At 56.1% G+C, this 21,598-nt stretch overlaps 1 protein-coding gene across 6 annotated transcripts in view; it reads left to right on the top strand.

The window, feature by feature from the left end:
* The window catches only part of asb14a (ankyrin repeat and SOCS box containing 14a), a 293,833-nt gene that overhangs the window by 14,864 nt on the left and 257,371 nt on the right, over positions 1-21,598 (top strand). For 5 of the 6 annotated variants that reach the window (XM_087994324.1, XM_087994327.1, XM_087994323.1 and 2 more), the window contains one exon: positions 2,773-3,018. The exons of the other annotated variant lie outside the window; for it this stretch is intronic. In XM_087994324.1, the coding sequence (XP_087850450.1) occupies positions 2,773-3,018 (246 nt within the window). The remainder of the gene's footprint in view (positions 1-2,772; positions 3,019-21,598) is intronic. 6 annotated transcript variants of the gene reach the window in all.

Raw genomic sequence — 21,598 nt, 5'->3', positions numbered from 1 at the left:
TTCAGCCTCTTGTTGTAACTCAAACCCTCCAACCCTGGAAACATCCTAGTAAATCTTTTCTGAACCCTTGCAAGTCTCACAACATCCTTCCTATAGCAGAGAAACCAGAATTTAATGCATTAGTCCAAAAGTGGCCTAACCAATGTACTATACAGCTGCAGTATGACCTCCCAACTCATATACTCAATGTACTGACCAATAAAGGCAAGCTTACCAAATGCCTTCTTCACTATCCTGTCTACTTGTGACCCTACTTTCAAGGAACTCTGAACCTACACTCCAAGGTGTCTTTGTTCAGCAACACTCCCCAGGACCTTACCATTAAATGTATAAGTCCTGCCTTGATTTGCCTTTCCAAAATGCAGCACCTCACATTTATCGAAGTTAAACTCCATCTGCCACTTCTCAACTGCTCCTCAAAGTTGGTTTAATGTCAGCATCACTAGGATTAAATAGTTGCTAATTCTCTGAGTCTTGATTTTGTTTTCTCCTAAGTTTATACAGTAAAAAAGAATGTAAAATCACCATTGTTCTACCAGACCACAGGGCTGCTCTCTCAGAGGATTGCTTCACCACAGGCAAAGGGAATAGTTAAGAAAGAGAATTCTTCAAGGTAACCTCAATCAGTTTCAATTTCCTCTGCATCGCAAACCAGCCAACTGAGCTAACCAATCCCTACTATACAATAGTACAGCAAAGGAGACCAGTTTTATAGTTAGTTATGTTTTAATCTTATATTGTACTGTTCTTTCCAATGAAGCATACGTCATGGCTCAACTGCTTAGTTATATGGATGTAAAAGATTCCATGAAAGTAATTAAAAGAACGCAGGAAACAGGTTGTATAAAGGATATACTAGTTAATAATCAGACAGGAATGTTGTTGTGGTTCTGTTCGCCGAGCTGGAAGTTTTTGTTGCAAACGTTTCGTCCCCTGGCTAGGCGACATCATCAGTGCTTGGGAGCCTCCTGCGAAGCGCTTCTTTGATGTTTCCTCCGGTGTTTATAGTGGTCTGTCCCTGCCGCTTCCGGTTGTCAGTTTCAGCTGTCCGCTGTAGTGGTTGGTATATTGGGTCCAGGTCGATGTGTTTGTTGATGGAGTTTGTGGATGAATGCCATGCCACTAGGAATTCCCTGGCTGTTCTCTGTCTGGCTTGCCCTATGATAGTAGTGTTGTCCCAGTCGAATTCATGTTGCTTGTTGTTTGCGTGTGTGGCTACTAAGGATAGCTGGTCGTGTCGTTTCGTGGCTAGTTGATGTTCATGTATGCGGATTGTTAGCTGTCTTCCTGTTTGTCCTATATAGTGTTTTGTGCAGTCCTTGCAGGGTATTTTGTACACTACATTAGTTTTGCTCATGTTGGGTATCGGGTCCTTCATTCTGGTGAGTTGTTGTCTGAGCATGGCTGTTGGTTTGTGTGCCGTTATGAGTCCTAGGGGTCCCATGGGACCACGGGATCACCAATCTCGGGACTCATAGCAGAGGCAGTTATGCAAAGGTTAGAACAAACAGTCCTACCACAAATTCAACCCAAACTCTGGGTCAGATATGTCGATGACACGTTTGTAATAATTAAAAACACGGAAATAGAAAAAACACACCGGATCATCAACGCCACACTCACAGGAATCCGATTCACGAGAGAAGAAGAAAAGGATAGCCAACTCCCATTCCTAGACGTGATGGTACAGAGAACACCAGACGGAGAATTCACTACAAGAGTATACAGGAAAGCCACACACACAGACCAAGTCCTAAACTATGAAAGTAACCACCCCAACACACACAAACGAAGCTGCATCAGGACACTATTCAGAAGGGCCACAACACACTGCAGTACACCAGGACTGCAAAAAGACGAAGAGGAACACCTATACAAGGTATTCGCCAAAAACGGATACCCGCGCAACTTCATCAACAGATGCCTAAGAGAAAGACCACAGAACGAGGACATACCACAACCAAAAGGACTAGCCACACTACCATACATCAGGAGCATCTCGGAACTGACTGCCTGACTACTGCGACCCCTAGGACTCATAACGGCACACAAACCAACAGCCACGCTCAGACAACAACTCACCAGAACGAAGGACCCGATACCCAACATGAGCAAAACGAATGTAGTGTACAAAATACCATGCAAGGACTGCACAAAACACTATATAGGACAAACAGGAAGACAGCTAACAATCCGCATACATGAACATCAACTAGCCACGAAACGACACGACCAGCTATCCTTAGTAGCCACACACGCAGACAACACGCAACATGAATTCGACTGGGACAACACTACCATTATAGGGCAAGCCAGACAGAGAACAGCCAGGGAATTCCTAGAGGCATGGCATTCATCCACAAACTCCATCAACAAACACATCGACCTGGACCCAATATACCAACCACTACAGCGGACAGCTGAAACTGACAACCGGAAGCGGCAGGGACAGACCACTATAAACACCGGAGGAAACATCAAAGAAGCACTTCGCAGGAGGCTCCCAAACACTGATGATGTCGCCTAGCCAGGGGACGAAACCTTTGCAACAAAAACTTCCAGCTCGGCGAACAGAACCACAACAACGAGCACCCGAGCTACAAATCTTCGCACAAACTCAGACAGGAATGTTTTAGATACCAGAGCAATTTATTTCTAAATTGATCAGAATCAGTAGTAATCAGTGTATTGTTAAACTCTTACTACTTGCGGTCTTGTTAGTCGAACTCTGAATGCTGCCAAGTCAGTGAGACCTATTTTCTCCTTTCAAAGCTATAACAAATGGAAGTCTAGATGTTGCCTCGCTGCTGTTACGTTTTGGAGCAGCTGTGAATTTGGAATGCATCAATAAGAGGACAGCCCTGCATGAAGCAGCCAAACTGGGCAGCAAGGATTTCCTGGATTTACTGATTCATGCTGGAGCGGCTATAGACCCCAGAAGTGCTTTTGGACTCACCCCATTAGCTCTTGCTGCACAGAATGGACATACAGAAGTGGTGAAACTTTTACTCCAAAAAGGTAATCTGTACACCTTATAATCTACGGGTCTTGTCACTTATCTGATAGTTAAAACCAAAAGCAGTGATCTACTGTCAATTGAAGCTCAACAAGATGGTATAAGTTTCAATGTCTTGCTTGACCCTAGCTGAGAGACAGAGCATCACTGTATCATTAAGAAGAACACAGGGATTGCTAGATGTGAAAAGACTCCATCTGGGTAATCATCTCCCATCCCAGCTGTCGCCTGATCCAAAAAAAGGAGTCATAAATAAATTATTAAATAAGTAGGAAATCATGGCACTCAATCCCTTAAATTAATCTATAATGGAACACAAGAAACATCCTGTAGTGGAATGCTGAGGAACTCCACTCTCTGTGGTGGTGAGTGAGGAGGCTGGAATGGGATTTAATCAACCTGAATGACAATGTACCTGAACTCTGCTTCCTTCCCACCCTGACCAGAATTAGGTTATGGGTGGGAAGGCACATCGGCCTTCAAACGATGAAATAATGGCCACTGAAGGGCCTCATCTTGCTGCCACTATTATTAATCCAGCTTCAGGAATGCAGAAACAGCTGCAATTGTATGGCTGGCTTGTCATTTTTTGAACAAGGCACCCAGAACAGTGTGCAGGCAAGGAGTGCCAGAGCAGAGAGTGGTCAATGAGTCTCAGAACAGCAGCAATGAGCAGCGAGTCCAAGAGCAGCAGCTGGACAGCGAGTCTCAGAACAGTGCATGGGCAGTCAGTCTCAGAGCAGTGCACAGGCAGAGAGTCTCAGAGCAGTGCACAGGCAGAGAGTCTCAGAGCAGTGCACAGGCAGAGAGTCTCAGAGCAGTGCACGGACAGTCAGTCTCAGAGCAGTACACAGGCAGTCAGTCTCAGAGCAGTGCACAGGCAGAGAGTCTCAGAGCAGTGCACAGGCAGAGAGTCTCAGAGCAGTGCACGGGCAGTCAGTCTCAGAGCAGTGCACGGGCAGTCAGTCTCAGAACAGTGCACGGGCAACGAGTCTCAGAGCAGTGCACAGGCAGAGAGTCTCAGAGCAGTGCAAGGGCGGTCAGTCTCAGAGCAGAACACAGGCAGACAGTTTCAGAGCAGTGCACGGGAAGTCAGTCTCAGAACAGTGCACGGGCAGTCAGTCTCAGAGCAGTGCACAGGCAGCGAGTCTCAGAGCAGTGCACGGGCAGTCAGTTTCAGAGCAGTGCAAAGGCAGTGAGTCTCAGAGCAGTGCACAGGCAGAGAGTCTCAGAGCAGTGCACAGGCAGAGAGTCTCAGAGCAGTGCATGGGCAGTCAGTCTCAGAGCAGCGCACAGGCAGAGAGTCTCAGAGCAGTGCACAGGCAGAGAGTCTCAGAGCAGTGCACAGGCAGAGAGTCTCAGAGCAGTGCACGGACAGTCAGTCTCAGAGCAGTGCACGGGCAGTCAGTCTCAGAGCAGTGCACAGGCAGAGAGTCTCAGAGCAGTGCACAGGCAGAGAGTCTCAGAGCAGTGCACAGGCAGAGAGTCTCAGAGCAGTGCACGGGCAGTCAGTCTCAGAGCAGTGCACGGGCAGTCAGTCTCAGAACAGTGCACGGGCAGTCAGTCTCAGAGCAGTGCACAGGCAGCGAGTCTCAGAGCAGTGCAAGGGCAGTCAGTCTCAGAGCAGAACACAGGCAGACAGTCTCAGAGCAGTGCACGGGAAGTCAGTCTCAGAGCAGTGCACAGGCAGCGAGTCTCAGAGCAGTGCACGGGCAGTCAGTTTCAGAGCAGTGCACAGGCAGAGAGTCTCAGAACAGTGCACGGCCAGTCAGTCTCAGAGCAGTGCACAGGCAGAGAGTCTCAGAACAGCGCACGGACAGCAAGTCTCAGAACAGTGCACGGGCAGCAAATCTCAGAACAGTGCACAGGCAGCAACTCTTAGAACAGTGCACAGGCAGTGAGTCTCAGAGCAGTGCACAGGCAGAGAGTCTCAGAGCAGTGCACAGGCAGAGAGTCTCAGAGCAGTGCACAGGCAGAGAGTCTCAGAGCAGTGCACGGACAGCCAGACTCAGAGCAGTGCACGGGCAGTCAGTCACAGAGCAGTGCACAGGCAGAGAGTCTCAGAGCAGTGCACGGGCAGTCAGTGTCAGAGCAGTGCACAGGCAGAGAGTCTCAGAGCAGTGCATGGGCAGTCAGTCTCAGAGCAGTGCACAGACAGAGAGTCTCAGAGCAGTGCACAGGCAGAGAGTCTCGGAGCAGTGCACAGGCAGAGAGTCTCAGAGCAGTGCACGGACAGTCAGTCTCAGAGCAGTGCACGGGCAGTCAGTCTCAGAGCAGTGCACAGGCATAGAGTCTCAGAGCAGTGCACAGGCAGAGAGTCTCAGAGCAGTGCATGGGCAGTCAGTCTCAGAGCAGTGCACAGGCAGAGAGTCCCAGAGCAGTGCACGGGCAGTCAGTCTCAGAGCAGTGCACAGGCAGAGAGTCTCAGAGCAGAGGACGGGCAGTGAGTCTCAGAATAGTACATGGGCAGCGAGTCTCAGAGCAGTGCACGAGCAGCGAGTCTCAGAAAAGTGCACGGGCAGCGAGTCTCAGAACAGTGCACGGGCAGTGAGTCTCAGAACAGTGCACGAGCAGCGAGTCTCAGAACAGTGCACGGGCAGCGAGTCTCAGAACAGTGTACGGGCAGCGAGTCCTTGAGCAGTGCACGGGCAGTGAGTCTCAGAATAGTGCACAGGCAGCGAGTCTCAGTACAGTACATGGGCAGTGGGTCACTGAGCAGTGCACGGGCAGTTAGTCTCAGAACAGCGCATAGGTAGTGAGTGTCAGAACATCGCACGGGCAGCGAATCTCAGGACAGTGCACGGGCAGCGAGTCTCAGAACAGTGCACGGGCAGTCAGTCTCAGAGCAGTGCACAGGCACAGAGTCTCAGAGCTGTGCACGGGCAGTCAGTCTCAGAGCAGTGCACGGGCAGTGAGTCTCAGAATAGTGCACAGGCAGCGAGTCTCAGTACAGTACATGGGCAGTGAGTCACTGAGCAGTGCACGGGCAGTTAGTCTCAGAACAGCGCACAGGTAGTGAGTCTCAGAACAGTGCACGGGCATCGAGATTCAGAACAGTACACGGGCAGTGAGTCACTGAGCAGTGCACGGACAGCGAGTCTCAGGACAGTGCATGGGCAGCGAGTCTCAGAACAGTGCATGGGCAGCGAGTCTCAGAGCAGTTCACGGGCAGTCAGTCTCAGAGCAGTGCACAGGCAGAGAGTCTCAGAGCAGTGCACAGGCAGTGTCTCAGAGCAGTGCACAGGCAGAGAGTCTCAGAGCAGTGCACAGGCAGAGAGTCTCAGAGCAATGGACAGGCAGTCAGTCTCAGAGCAGTGCACAGGCAGAGAGTCTCAGAGCTGTGCACGGGCAGTCAGTCTCAGAGCAGTGCACAGGCAGAGAGTCTCAGAGCAGTGCACGGACAGTCAGTCTCAGAGCAGTGCACAGGCAGAGAGTCTCAGAGCAGTGCACGGACAGTCAGTCTCAGAGCAGTGCACAGCCAGACAGTCTAAGAGCAGTGCACGGGCAGTCAGTCTCAGAGCAGTGCACAGGCAGAGTGTCTCAGAGCATTGCACAGGCAGAGAGTCTCAGAGCAGTGCACGGACAGTCAGTCTCAGAGCAGTGAACGGACAGTCAGTCTCAGAGCAGTGCACGGGCAAGCAGTCTCAGAGCAGTGCACGGGCAGTCAGTCTCAGAGCAGTGCACAGGCAGAGTGTCTCAGAGCAGTGCACAGGCAGAGAGTCTCAGAGCAGTGCATGGGCAGCGAGTCTCACAGCAGTGCATGGGCAGCGAGTCTCAGAAAGGTGCACGTGCAGCGAGTCCCAGAGCATGCACGGGCAGCGAGTCTCAGAGCAGTGCACGGGCAGCGAGTCTCAGAATAGTGCACAAGCAGCGAGCCTCAGTACAGTACATGGGCAGTGAGTCACTGAGCAGTGCACAGGCAGTGAGTCTCAGAACAGCGCACGGGCAGTGAGCTTCAGAACAGCGCAGGGGCAGTGAGTCTCAGAGCAGTGCACAGGCATCGAGATTCAGAACAGTGCACAGGCAGCGAGTCTCAGAACAGCGCAGGGGCAGTGAGTCTCAGAGCAGTGGACGGGCAGCGAGTCTCAGAAAAGTGCACGGGCAGCGAGTCTCAGAACAGTGCACGGGCAGCGAGTCTCAGAGCAGTGTTCGGGCAGCGAGTCCCAGAGCAGTGCACAGGCAGTGAGTCTCAGAACAGTGCATGGGCAGCGAGTCTCAGAGCCGTGCACGGGCAGCGAGACTCAGAATAGTGCACGGGCAGCGATTCCCAGAGCAGTGCACGGACAGTGAATCTCAGAACAGTGCAAGGGCAGCGAGTCTCAGAGCAGTGCACGGGCAGCGAGTCTCAGAGCAGTGCACGGACAGACAGTCTCAGAGCAGTGCACAGGCAGAGAGTCTCAGAACAGCGCACGGACAGCAAGTCTCAGAACAGTGCACGGGCAGCAAATCTCAGAACAGTGCACAGGCAGCAACTCTCAGAACAGTGCACAGGCAGTGAGTCACAGAGCAGTGCATGGCCAGGGAGTCTCAGAACAGTGGATGGGCAGCGAGTCTCAGAGCAGTGCACGGACAGTCAGTCTCAGAACAGTGCATGGGCAGAGAGTCTCAGAGCAGTGCACGGGCAGTGAGCCTGAGAATAGCGCACGGACAGCGAATCTCAGAACAGTGCACGGGCAGCGAGTCTCATAGCAGTGCACGGGCAGCGAGTCTCAGAATAGTACATGGGCAGTGAGTCACTGAGTAGTGCACGGGCATCGAGTCTCAGAAAAGTGCATGGGCAGTCAGTCTCAGAGCAGTGCACAAGCAGAGAGTCTCGGAGCTATGGACAGGCAGTCAGTCTCAGAGCAGTGCACAGGCAGAGAGTCTCAGAGCAGAGGACGGGCAGTGAGTCTCAGAATAGTACATGGGCAGTGAGTCACTGAGCAGTGCACGGGCAGCGAGTCTCAGAACAGCGCACGGGCAGCGAGTCTCAGAGCAGTGCACGAGCAGCGAGTCTCAGAAAAGTGCACGGGCAGCGAGTCTCAGAACAGTGCACGGGCAGTGAGTCTCAGAACAGTGCACGAGCAGCGAGTCTCAGAACAGTGCACGGGCAGCGAGTCTCAGAACAGTGTACGGGCAGCGAGTCCTTGAGCAGTGCACGGGCAGTGAGTCTCAGAATAGTGCACAGGCAGCGAGTCTCAGTACAGTACATGGGCAGTGGGTCACTGAGCAGTGCACGGGCAGTTAGTCTCAGAACAGCGCATAGGTAGTGAGTGTCAGAACATCGCATGGGCAGCGAATCTCAGGACAGTGCACGGGCAGCGAGTCTCAGAACAGTGCACGGGCAGTCAGTCTCAGAGCAGTGCACAGGCACAGAGTCTCAGAGCTGTGCACGGGCAGTCAGTCTCAGAGCAGTGCACGGGCAGTGAGTCTCAGAATAGTGCACAGGCAGCGAGTCTCAGTACAGTACATGGGCAGTGAGTCACTGAGCAGTGCACGGGCAGTTAGTCTCAGAACAGCGCACAGGTAGTGAGTCTCAGAACAGTGCACGGGCATCGAGATTCAGAACAGTACACGGGCAGTGAGTCACTGAGCAGTGCACGGACAGCGAGTCTCAGGACAGTGCATGGGCAGCGAGTCTCAGAACAGTGCATGGGCAGCGAGTCTCAGAGCAGTTCACGGGCAGTCAGTCTCAGAGCAGTGCACAGGCAGAGAGTCTCAGAGCAGTGCACAGGCAGTGTCTCAGAGCAGTGCACAGGCAGAGAGTCTCAGAGCAGTGCACAGGCAGAGAGTCTCAGAGCAATGGACAGGCAGTCAGTCTCAGAGCAGTGCACAGGCAGAGAGTCTCAGAGCTGTGCATGGGCAGTCAGTCTCAGAGCAGTGCACAGGCAGAGAGTCTCAGAGCAGTGCACGGACAGTCAGTCTCAGAGCAGTGCACAGGCAGAGAGTCTCAGAGCAGTGCACGGACAGTCAGTCTCAGAGCAGTGCACAGCCAGACAGTCTAAGAGCAGTGCACGGGCAGTCAGTCTCAGAGCAGTGCACAGGCAGAGTGTCTCAGAGCATTGCACAGGCAGAGAGTCTCAGAGCAGTGCACGGACAGTCAGTCTCAGAGCAGTGAACGGACAGTCAGTCTCAGAGCAGTGCACGGGCAAGCAGTCTCAGAGCAGTGCACGGGCAGTCAGTCTCAGAGCAGTGCACAGGCAGAGTGTCTCAGAGCAGTGCACAGGCAGAGAGTCTCAGAGCAGTGCATGGGCAGCGAGTCTCACAGCAGTGCATGGGCAGCGAGTCTCAGAAAGGTGCACGTGCAGCGAGTCCCAGAGCATGCACGGGCAGCGAGTCTCAGAGCAGTGCACGGGCAGCGAGTCTCAGAATAGTGCACAAGCAGCGAGTCTCAGTACAGTACATGGGCAGTGAGTCACTGAGCAGTGCACAGGCAGTGAGTCTCAGAACAGCGCACGGGCAGTGAGCTTCAGAACAGCGCAGGGGCAGTGAGTCTCAGAGCAGTGCACAGGCAGAGTGTCTCAGAGCAGTGCACAGGCAGAGAGTCTCAGAGCAGTGCATGGGCAGCGAGTCTCACAGCAGTGCATGGGCAGCGAGTCTCAGAAAGGTGCACGTGCAGCGAGTCCCAGAGCATGCACGGGCAGCGAGTCTCAGAGCAGTGCACGGGCAGCGAGTCTCAGAATAGTGCACAAGCAGCGAGTCTCAGTACAGTACATGGGCAGTGAGTCACTGAGCAGTGCACAGGCAGTGAGTCTCAGAACAGCGCACGGGCAGTGAGCTTCAGAACAGCGCAGGGGCAGTGAGTCTCAGAGCAGTGCACAGGCATCGAGATTCAGAACAGTGCACAGGCAGCGAGTCTCAGAACAGCGCAGGGGCAGTGAGTCTCAGAGCAGTGGACGGGCAGCGAGTCTCAGAAAAGTGCACGGGCAGCGAGTCTCAGAACAGTGCACGGGCAGCGAGTCTCAGAGCAGTGTTCGGGCAGCGAGTCCCAGAGCAGTGCACAGGCAGTGAGTCTCAGAACAGTGCATGGGCAGCGAGTCTCAGAGCCGTGCATGGGCAGCGAGACTCAGAATAGTGCACGGGCAGCGATTCCCAGAGCAGTGCACGGACAGTGAATCTCAGAACAGTGCAAGGGCAGCGAGTCTCAGAGCAGTGCACGGGCAGCGAGTCTCAGAGCAGTGCACGGACAGACAGTCTCAGAGCAGTGCACAGGCAGAGAGTCTCAGAACAGCGCACGGACAGCAAGTCTCAGAACAGTGCACGGGCAGCAAATCTCAGAACAGTGCACAGGCAGCAACTCTCAGAACAGTGCACAGGCAGTGAGTCACAGAGCAGTGCATGGCCAGGGAGTCTCAGAACAGTGGATGGGCAGCGAGTCTCAGAGCAGTGCACGGACAGTCAGTCTCAGAACAGTGCATGGGCAGAGAGTCTCAGAGCAGTGCACGGGCAGTGAGCCTGAGAATAGCGCACGGACAGCGAATCTCAGAACAGTGCACGGGCAGCGAGTCTCATAGCAGTGCACGGGCAGCGAGTCTCAGAATAGTACATGGGCAGTGAGTCACTGAGTAGTGCACGGGCATCGAGTCTCAGAAAAGTGCATGGGCAGTCAGTCTCAGAGCAGTGCACAAGCAGAGAGTCTCGGAGCTATGGACAGGCAGTCAGTCTCAGAGCAGTGCACAGGCAGAGAGTCTCAGAGCAGAGGACGGGCAGTGAGTCTCAGAATAGTACATGGGCAGTGAGTCACTGAGCAGTGCACGGGCAGCGAGTCTCAGAACAGCGCACGGGCAGCGAGTCTCAGAGCAGTGCACGAGCAGCGAGTCTCAGAAAAGTGCACGGGCAGCGAGTCTCAGAACAGTGCACGGGCAGTGAGTCTCAGAACAGTGCACGAGCAGCGAGTCTCAGAACAGTGCACGGGCAGCGAGTCTCAGAACAGTGTACGGGCAGCGAGTCCTTGAGCAGTGCACGGGCAGTGAGTCTCAGAATAGTGCACAGGCAGCGAGTCTCAGTACAGTACATGGGCAGTGGGTCACTGAGCAGTGCACGGGCAGTTAGTCTCAGAACAGCGCATAGGTAGTGAGTGTCAGAACATCGCATGGGCAGCGAATCTCAGGACAGTGCACGGGCAGCGAGTCTCAGAACAGTGCACGGGCAGTCAGTCTCAGAGCAGTGCACAGGCACAGAGTCTCAGAGCTGTGCACGGGCAGTCAGTCTCAGAGCAGTGCACGGGCAGTGAGTCTCAGAATAGTGCACAGGCAGCGAGTCTCAGTACAGTACATGGGCAGTGAGTCACTGAGCAGTGCACGGGCAGTTAGTCTCAGAACAGCGCACAGGTAGTGAGTCTCAGAACAGTGCACGGGCATCGAGATTCAGAACAGTACACGGGCAGTGAGTCACTGAGCAGTGCACGGACAGCGAGTCTCAGGACAGTGCATGGGCAGCGAGTCTCAGAACAGTGCATGGGCAGCGAGTCTCAGAGCAGTTCACGGGCAGTCAGTCTCAGAGCAGTGCACAGGCAGAGAGTCTCAGAGCAGTGCACAGGCAGTGTCTCAGAGCAGTGCACAGGCAGAGAGTCTCAGAGCAGTGCACAGGCAGAGAGTCTCAGAGCAATGGACAGGCAGTCAGTCTCAGAGCAGTGCACAGGCAGAGAGTCTCAGAGCTGTGCATGGGCAGTCAGTCTCAGAGCAGTGCACAGGCAGAGAGTCTCAGAGCAGTGCACGGACAGTCAGTCTCAGAGCAGTGCACAGGCAGAGAGTCTCAGAGCAGTGCACGGACAGTCAGTCTCAGAGCAGTGCACAGCCAGACAGTCTAAGAGCAGTGCACGGGCAGTCAGTCTCAGAGCAGTGCACAGGCAGAGTGTCTCAGAGCATTGCACAGGCAGAGAGTCTCAGAGCAGTGCACGGACAGTCAGTCTCAGAGCAGTGAACGGACAGTCAGTCTCAGAGCAGTGCACGGGCAAGCAGTCTCAGAGCAGTGCACGGGCAGTCAGTCTCAGAGCAGTGCACAGGCAGAGTGTCTCAGAGCAGTGCACAGGCAGAGAGTCTCAGAGCAGTGCATGGGCAGCGAGTCTCACAGCAGTGCATGGGCAGCGAGTCTCAGAAAGGTGCACGTGCAGCGAGTCCCAGAGCATGCACGGGCAGCGAGTCTCAGAGCAGTGCACGGGCAGCGAGTCTCAGAATAGTGCACAAGCAGCGAGTCTCAGTACAGTACATGGGCAGTGAGTCACTGAGCAGTGCACAGGCAGTGAGTCTCAGAACAGCGCACGGGCAGTGAGCTTCAGAACAGCGCAGGGGCAGTGAGTCTCAGAGCAGTGCACAGGCATCGAGATTCAGAACAGTGCACAGGCAGCGAGTCTCAGAACAGCGCAGGGGCAGTGAGTCTCAGAGCAGTGGACGGGCAGCGAGTCTCAGAAAAGTGCACGGGCAGCGAGTCTCAGAACAGTGCACGGGCAGCGAGTCTCAGAGCAGTGTTCGGGCAGCGAGTCCCAGAGCAGTGCACGGGCAGTGAGTCTCAGAACAGTGCATGGGCAGCGAGTCTCAGAGCCGTGCACGGGCAGCGAGACTCAGAATAGTGCACGGGCAGCGATTCCCAGAGCAGTGCACGGACAGTGAATCTCAGAACAGTGCAAGGGCAGCGAGTCTCAGAGCAGTGCACGGGCAGCGAGTCTCAGAAAAGTGCACGGGCAGCAAGTCTCAGAGCAGTGCACGGGCAGCGAGTCTCAGAGCAGTGCACGGGCAGCGAGTCTCAGAATAGTGCACGGGCAGCGAGTCCCAGAGCAGTGCACGGACAGTGAATCGCAGAATAGTGCAAGGGCAGCGAGTATCAGAGCAGTGCACGGGCAGCGAGTCTCAGAGCAGTGCACGGGCAGCGAGTCTCAGAAAAGTGCACGGGCAGCAAGTCTCAGAGCAGTGCACGGGCAGCGAGTCTCAGAGCAGTGCACGTGCAGCGAGTCACAGAGCAGTGCACGGGCAGCGAGTCTCAGAATAGTGCACAAGCAGCGAGTCTCAGTACAGTACATGGGCAGTGAGTCACTGAGCAGTGCACAGGCAGTGAGTCTCAGAACAGCGCACGGGCAGTGAGCTTCAGAACAGCGCAGGGGCAGTGAGTCTCAGAGCAGTGCACAGGCATCGAGATTCAGAACAGTGCACAGGCAGCGAGTCTCAGAACAGCGCAGGGGCAGTGAGTCTCAGAGCAGTGGACGGGCAGCGAGTCTCAGAAAAGTGCATGGGCAGCGAGTCTCAGAACAGTGCACGGGCAGCGAGTCTCAGAGCAGTGTTCGGGCAGCGAGTCCCAGAGCAGTGCACGGGCAGTGAGTCTCAGAACAGTGCATGGGCAGCGAGTCTCAGAGCCGTGCACGGGCAGCGAGTCTCAGAATAGTGCACGGGCAGCGAGTCCCAGAGCAGTGCACGGGCAGTCAGTCTCAGAGCAGTGCACAGGCAGCGAGTCTCAGAGCAGTGCACGGGCAGCGAGTCTCAGAAAAGTGCACGGGCAGCAAGTCTCAGAGCAGTGCACGGGCAGCGAGTCTCAGAGCAGTGCACGGGCAGCGAGTCTCAGAATAGTGCACGGGCAGCGAGTCCCAGAGCAGTGCACGGACAGTGAATCTCAGAACAGTGCACGGGCAGCAAGTCTCAGAGCAGTGCACGGGCAGTCAGTCTCAGAGCAGTGCACAGGCAGCGAGTCTCAGAGCAGTGCACGGGCAGTCAGTCTCAGAGCAGTGCACAGGCATAGAGTCTCAGAGCACTGAACAGGCAGAGAGTCTCAGAGCAGTGCACAGGCAGAGAGTCCCAGAGCAGTGCACGGGCAGTCAGTGTCAGAGCAGTGCACGGGCAGTCAGTCTCAGAACAGTGCACGGGCAGTCAGTCTCAGAGCAGTGCACAGGCAGCGGGTCTCAGAGCAGTGCAAGGGCGGTCAGTCTCAGAGCAGAACACAGGCAGACAGTCTCAGAGCAGTGCACGGGAAGTCAGTCTCAGAGCAGTGCACAGGCAGCGAGTCTCAGAGCAGTGCACGGGCAGTCAGTTTCAGAGCAGTGCACAGGCAGAGAGTCTCAGAACAGTGCACGGGCAGTCAATTTCAGAGCAATGCACAGGCAGAGAGTCTCAGAGCAGTGCACGGACAGACAGTCTCAGAGCAGTGCACAGGCAGAGAGTCTCAGAACAGCGCACGGACAGCAAGTCTCAGAACAGTGCACGGGCAGCAAATCTCAGAACAGTGCACAGGCAGCAACTCTCAGAACAGTGCACAGGCAGTGAGTCACAGAGCAGTGCATGGCCAGGGAGTCTCAGAACAGTGGATGGGCAGCGAGTCTCAGAGCAGTGCACGGACAGTCAGTCTCAGAACAGTGCATGGGCAGAGAGTCTCAGAGCAGTGCACGGGCAGTGGGCCTGAGAATAGCGCACGGACAGCGAATCTCAGAACAGTGCACGGGCAGCGAGTCTCATAGCAGTGCACGGGCAGCGAGTCTCAGAATAGTACATGGGCAGTGAGTCACTGAGTAGTGCACGGGCATCGAGTCTCAGAAAAGTGCATGGGCAGTCAGTCTCAGAGCAGTGCACAGGCAGAGAGTCTCGGAGCTATGGACAGGCAGTCAGTCTCAGAGCAGTGCACAGGCAGAGAGTCTCAGAGCAGAGGACGGGCAGTGAGTCTCAGAATAGTACATGGGCAGTGAGTCACTGAGCAGTGCACGGGCAGCGAGTCTCAGAACAGCGCACGGGCAGCGAGTCTCAGAGCAGTGCACGAGCAGCGAGTCTCAGAAAAGTGCACGGGCAGCGAGTCTCAGAACAGTGCACGGGCAGTGAGTCTCAGAACAGTGCACGAGCAGCGAGTCTCAGAACAGTGCACGGGCAGCGAGTCTCAGAACAGTGTACGGGCAGCGAGTCCTTGAGCAGTGCACGGGCAGTGAGTCTCAGAATAGTGCACAGGCAGCGAGTCTCAGTACAGTACATGGGCAGTGGGTCACTGAGCAGTGCACGGGCAGTTAGTCTCAGAACAGCGCATAGGTAGTGAGTGTCAGAACATCGCACGGGCAGCGAATCTCAGGACAGTGCACGGGCAGCGAGTCTCAGAACAGTGCAAGGGCAGTCAGTCTCAGAGCAGTGCACAGGCACAGAGTCTCAGAGCTGTGCACGGGCAGTCAGTCTCAGAGCAGTGCACGGGCAGTGAGTCTCAGAATAGTGCACGGGCAGCGAGTCTCAGTACAGTACATGGGCAGTGAGTCACTGAGCAGTGCACGGGCAGTTAGTCTCAGAACAGCGCACAGGTAGTGAGTCTCAGAACAGTGCACGGGCATCGAGATTCAGAACAGTACACGGGCAGTGAGTCACTGAGCAGTGCACGGACAGCGAGTCTCAGGACAGTGCATGGGCAGCGAGTCTCAGAACAGTGCATGGGCAGCGAGTCTCAGAGCAGTTCACGGGCAGTCAGTCTCAGAGCAGTGCACAGGCAGAGAGTCTCAGAGCAGTGCACAGGCAGTGTCTCAGAGCAGTGCACAGGCAGAGAGTCTCAGAGCAGTGCACAGGCAGAGAGTCTCAGAGCAATGGACAGGCAGTCAGTCTCAGAGCAGTGCACAGGCAGAGAGTCTCAGAGCTGTGCACGGGCAGTCAGTCTCAGAGCAGTGCACAGGCAGAGAGTCTCAGAGCAGTGCACGGACAGTCAGTCTCAGAGCAGTGCACAGGCAGAGAGTCTCAGAGCAGTGCACGGACAGTCAGTCTCAGAGCAGTGCACAGCCAGACAGTCTAAGAGCAGTGCACGGGCAGTCAGTCTCAGAGCAGTGCACAGGCAGAGTGTCTCAGAGCATTGCACAGGCAGAGAGTCTCAGAGCAGTGCACGGACAGTCAGTCTCAGAGCAGTGAACGGACAGTCAGTCTCAGAGCAGTGCACGGGCAAGCAGTCTCAGAGCAGTGCACGGGCAGTCAGTCTCAGAGCAGTGCACAGGCAGAGTGTCTCAGAGCAGTGCACAGGCTGAGAGTCTCAGAGCAGTGCCCAGGCAGAGAGTCTCAGAGCAGTGCATGGGCAGCGAGTCTCACAGCAGTGCATGGGCAGCGAGTCTCAGAAAGGTGCACGTGCAGCGAGTCCCAGAGCATGCACGGGCAGCGAGTCTCAGAACAGTGCACGGGCAGCGAGTCTCAGAATAGTGCACAAGCAGCGAGTCTCAGTACAGTACATGGGCAGTGAGTCACTGAGCAGTGCACAGGCAGTGAGTCTCAGAACAGCGCACGGGCAGTGAGCTTCAGAACAGCGCAGGGGCAGTGAGTCTCAGAGCAGTGCACAGGCATTGAGATTCAGAACAGTGCACAGGCAGCGAGTCTCAGAACAGCGCAGGGGCAGTGAGTCTCAGAGCAGTGGACGGGCAGCGAGTCTCAGAAAAGTGCACGGGCAGCGAGTCTCAGAACAGTGCACGGGCAGCGAGTCTCAGAGCAGTGTTCGGGCAGCGAGTCCCAGAGCAGTGCACGGGCAGTGAGTCTCAGAACAGTGCATGGGCAGCGAGTCTCAGAGCCGTGCACGGGCAGCGAGTCTCAGAATAGTGCACGGGCAGCGATTCCCAGAGCAGTGCACGGACAGTGAATCTCAGAACAGTGCAAGGGCAGCGAGTCTCAGAGCAGTGCACGGGCAGCGAGTCTCAGAAAAGTGCACGGGCAGCAAGTCTCAGAGCAGTGCACGGGCAGCGAGTCTCAGAGCAGTGCACGGGCAGCGAGTCTCAGAATAGTGCACGGGCAGCGAGTCCCAGAGCAGTGCACGGACAGTGAATCTCAGAATAGTGCAAGGGCAGCGAGTCTCAGAGCAGTGCACGGGCAGCGAGTCTCAGAAAAGTGCACGGGCAGCAAGTCTCAGAGCAGTGCACGGGCAGCGAGTCTCAGAGCAGTGCACGCGCAGCGAGTCACAGAGCAGTGCACGGGCAGCGAGTCTCAGAATAGTGCACAAGCAGCGAGTCTCAGTACAGTACATGGGCAGTGAGTCACTGAGCAGTGCACAGGCAGTGAGTCTCAGAACAGCGCACGGGCAGTGAGCTTCAGAACAGCGCAGTGGCAGTGAGTCTCAGAGCAGTGCACAGGCATCGAGATTCAGAACAGTGCACAGGCAGCGAGTCTCAGAACAGCGCAGGGGCAGTGAGTCTCAGAGCAGTGGACGGGCAGCGAGTCTCAGAAAAGTGCACGGGCAGCGAGTCTCAGAACAGTGCACGGGCAGCGAGTCTCAGAGCAGTGTTCGGGCAGCGAGTCCCAGAGCAGTGCACGGGCAGTGAGTCTCAGAACAGTGCATGGGCAGCGAGTCTCAGAGCCGTGCACGGGCAGCGAGTCTCAGAATAGTGCACGGGCAGCGAGTCCCAGAGCAGTGCACGGACAGTGAATCTCAGAACAGTGCAAGGGCAGCGAGTCTCAGAGCAGTGCACGGGCAGCGAGTCTCAGAAAAGTGCACGGGCAGCAAGTCTCAGAGCAGTGCACGGGCAGCGAGTCTCAGAGCAGTGCACGGGCAGCGAGTCTCAGAATAGTGCACGGGCAGCGAGTCCCAGAGCAGTGCACGGACAGTGAATCTCAGAACAGTGCAAGGGCAGCGAGTCTCAGAGCAGTGCACGGGCAGCGAGTCTCAGAAAAGTGCACGGGCAGCAAGTCTCAGAGCAGTGCACGGGCAGTGAGTCTCAGAGCAGTGCACGGGCAGCGAGTCTCAGAAAAGTGCACTGGCAGCGAGTCTCAGAATAGTGCACGGGCAGCGAGTCCCAGAGCAGTGCACGGACAGTGAATCTCAGAACAGTGCAAGGGCAGCGAGTCTCAGAGCAGTGCACGGGCAGCGAGTCTCAGAAAAGTGCACGGGCAGCAAGTCTCAGAGCAGTGCGCGGGCAGCGAGTCTCAGAGCAGTGCACGGGCAGTGAATCTCAGAACAGTGCACAGGCAGCGAGTCTCAGAGCAGTGCACGGGCAGCGAGTCTCAGAACAGTGCATGGGCAGCGAGTCTCAGAGCCGTGCATGGGCAGCGAGTCTCAGAACAGTGCACGGACAGTGAATCTCAGAACAGTGCAAGGGCAGCGAGTCTCAGAGCATTGCACGGGCAGCGAGTCTCAGAAAAGTGCACGGGCAGCGAGTCTCAGAGCAGTGCACGGGCAGCGAGTCTCAGAGCAGTGCACGGGCAGCGAGTCTCAGAATAGTGCACGGGCAGCGAGTCCCAGAGCAGTGCACGGACAGTGAATCTCAGAACAGTGCAAGGGCAGCGAGTCTCAGAACAGCGCACAGGTAGTGAGTCTCAGAGCAGTGCACGGACAGTCAGTCTCAGAGCAGTGCACAGGCAGAGAGTCTCAGAGCAGTGCACGGACAGTCAGTCTCAGAGCAGTGCACAGCCAGACAGTCTAAGAGCAGTGCACGGGCAGTCAGTCTCAGAGCAGTGCACAGGCAGAGTGTCTCAGAGCATTGCACAGGCAGAGAGTCTCAGAGCAGTGCACGGACAGTCAGTCTCAGAGCAGTGAACGGGCAGCAAGTCTCAGAAAAGTGCACGGGCAGCAAGTCTCAGAGCAGTGCACGGGCAGCGAGTCTCAGAGCAGTGCACGGGCAGCGATTCTCAGAGCAGTGCACGGGCAGCGAGTCTCAGAATAGTGCACGGGCAGCGAGTCCCAGAGCAGTGCACGGACAGTGAATCTCAGAACAGTGCAAGGGCAGCGAGTCTCAGAACAGCGCACAGGTAGTGAGTCTCAGAACAGTGCACGGGCATCGAGATTCAGAACAGTACACGGGCAGTGAGTCACTGAGCAGTGCACGGACAGCGAGTCTCAGGACAGTGCATGGGCAGCGAGTCTCAGAACAGTGCATGGGCAGCGAGTCTCAGAGCAGTTCACGGGCAGTCAGTCTCAGAGCAGTGCACAGGCAGAGAGTCTCAGAGCAGTGCACAGGCAGTGTCTCAGAGCAGTGCACAGGCAGAGAGTCTCAGAGCAGTGCACAGGCAGAGAGTCTCAGAGCAATGGACAGGCAGTCAGTCTCAGAGCAGTGCACAGGCAGAGAGTCTCAGAGCTGTGCACGGGCAGTCAGTCTCAGAGCAGTGCACAGGCAGAGAGTCTCAGAGCAGTGCACGGACAGTCAGTCTCAGAGCAGTGCACAGGCAGAGAGTCTCAGAGCAGTGCACGGACAGTCAGTCTCAGAGCAGTGCACAGCCAGACAGTCTAAGAGCAGTGCACGGGCAGTCAGTCTCAGAGCAGTGCACAGGCAGAGTGTCTCAGAGCATTGCACAGGCAGAGAGTCTCAGAGCAGTGCACGGACAGTCAGTCTCAGAGCAGTGCACAGGCAGAGTGTCTCAGAGCAGTGCACAGGCTGAGAGTCTCAGAGCAGTGCCCAGGCAGAGAGTCTCAGAGCAGTGCATGGGCAGCGAGTCTCACAGCAGTGCATGGGCAGCGAGTCTCAGAAAGGTGCACGTGCAGCGAGTCCCAGAGCATGCACGGGCAGCGAGTCTCAGAGCAGTGCACGGGCAGCGAGTCTCAGAATAGTGCACAAGCAGCGAGTCTCAGTACAGTACATGGGCAGTGAGTCACTGAGCAGTGCACAGGCAGTGAGTCTCAGAACAGCGCACGGGCAGTGAGCTTCAGAACAGCGCAGGGGCAGTCAGTCTCAGAGCAGTGCACAGGCATTGAGATTCAGAACAGTGCACAGGCAGCGAGTCTCAGAACAGCGCAGGGGCAGTGAGTCTCAGAGCAGTGGACGGGCAGCGAGTCTCAGAGCAGTGCCCAGGCAGAGAGTCTCAGAGCAGTGCATGGGCAGCGAGTCTCACAGCAGTGCATGGGCAGCGAGTCTCAGAAAGGTGCACGTGCAGCGAGTCCCAGAGCATGCACGGGCAGCGAGTCTCAGAATAGTGCACAAGCAGCGGGTCTCAGTACAGTACATGGGCAGTGAGTCACTGAGCAGTGCACAGGCAGTGAGTCTCAGAACAGCGCACGGGCAGTGAGATTCAGAACAGCGCAGGGGCAGTGAGTCTCAGAGCAGTGCACAGGCATTGAGATTCAGAACAGTGCACAGGCAGCGAGTCTCAGAACAGCGCAGGGGCAGTGAATCTCAGAGCAGTGGACGGGCAGCGAGTCTCAGAAAAGTGCACGGGCAGCGAGTCTCAGAACAGTGCACGGGCAGCGAGTCTCAGAGCAGTGTTCGGGCAGCGAGTCCCAGAGCAGTGCACGGGCAGTGAGTCTCAGAACAGTGCATGGGCAGCGAGTCTCAGAGCCGTGCACGGGCAGCGAGTCTCAGAATAGTGCACGGGCAGCGATTCCCAGAGCAGTGCACGGACAGTGAATCTCAGAACAGTGCAAGGGCAGCGAGTCTCAGAGCAGTGCACGGGCAGCGAGTCTCAGAAAAGTGCACGGGCAGCAAGTCTCAGAGCAGTGCACGGGCAGCGAGTCTCAGAGCAGTGCACGGGCAGCGAGTCTCAGAATAGTGCACGGGCAGCGAGTCCCAGAGCAGTGCACGGACAGTGAATCTCAGAATAGTGCAAGGGCAGCGAGTCTCAGAGCAGTGCACGGGCAGCGAGTCTCAGAAAAGTGCACGGGCAGCAAGTCTCAGAGCAGTGCATGGGCAGCGAGTCTCAGAGCAGTGCACGCGCAGCGAGTCTCAGAGCAGTGCACGGGCAGCGAGTCTCAGAATAGTGCACAAGCAGCGAGTCTCAGTACAGTACATGGGCAGTGAGTCACTGAGCAGTGCACAGGCAGTGAGTCTCAGAACAGCGCAGGGGCAGTGAGCTTCAGAACAGCGCAGGGGCAGTGAGTCTCAGAGCAGTGCACAGGCATCGAGATTCAGAACAGTGCACAGGCAGCGAGTCTCAGAACAGCGCAGGGGCAGTGAGTCTCAGAGCAGTGGACGGGCAGCGAGTCTCAGAAAAGTGCACGGGCAGCGAGTCTCAGAACAGTGCACGGGCAGCGAGTCTCAGAGCAGTGTTCGGGCAGCGAGTCCCAGAGCAGTGCACGGGCAGTGAGTCTCAGAACAGTGCATGGGCAGCGAGTCTCAGAGCCGTGCACGGGCAGCGAGTCTCAGAATAGTGCACGGGCAGCGAGTCCCAGAGCAGTGCACGGACAGTGAATCTCAGAACAGTGCAAGGGCAGCGAGTCTCAGAGCAGTGCACGGACAGCGAGTCTCAGAAAAGTGCACGGGCAGCAAGTCTCAGAGCAGTGCACGGGCAGCGAGTCTCAGAGCAGTGCACGGGCAGCGAGTCTCAGAATAGTGCACGGGCAGCGAGTCCCAGAGCAGTGCACGGACAGTGAATCTCAGAACAGTGCAAGGGCAGCGAGTCTCAGAGCAGTGCACGGGCAGCGAATCTCAGAAAAGTGCACGGGCAGCAAGTCTCAGAGCAGTGCACGGGCAGTGAGTCTCAGAGCAGTGCACGGGCAGCGAGTCTCAGAAAAGTGCACGGGCAGCGAGTCTCAGAATAGTGCACGGGCAGCGAGTCCCAGAGCAGTGCACGGACAGTGAATCTCAGAACAGTGCATGGGCAGCGAGTCTCAGAGCAGTGCACGGGCAGCGAGTCTCAGAAAAGTGCACGGGCAGCAAGTCTCAGAGCAGTGCGCGGGCAGCGAGTCTCAGAGCAGTGCACGGGCAGTGAATCTCAGAACAGTGCACAGGCAGCGAGTCTCAGAGCAGTGCACGGGCAGTGAATCTCA

This window comes from Chiloscyllium plagiosum, unplaced genomic scaffold, assembly GCF_037043375.1.
Source record: "Chiloscyllium plagiosum isolate Xiang-an unplaced genomic scaffold, Cpla_swu_hap1 HiC_scaffold_14, whole genome shotgun sequence".
NCBI lineage: Eukaryota > Metazoa > Chordata > Chondrichthyes > Orectolobiformes > Hemiscylliidae > Chiloscyllium > Chiloscyllium plagiosum.
The sequence above is the reverse complement of the archived record's forward strand: the minus strand, read 5'-3'. Positions and strand labels throughout refer to the sequence as shown.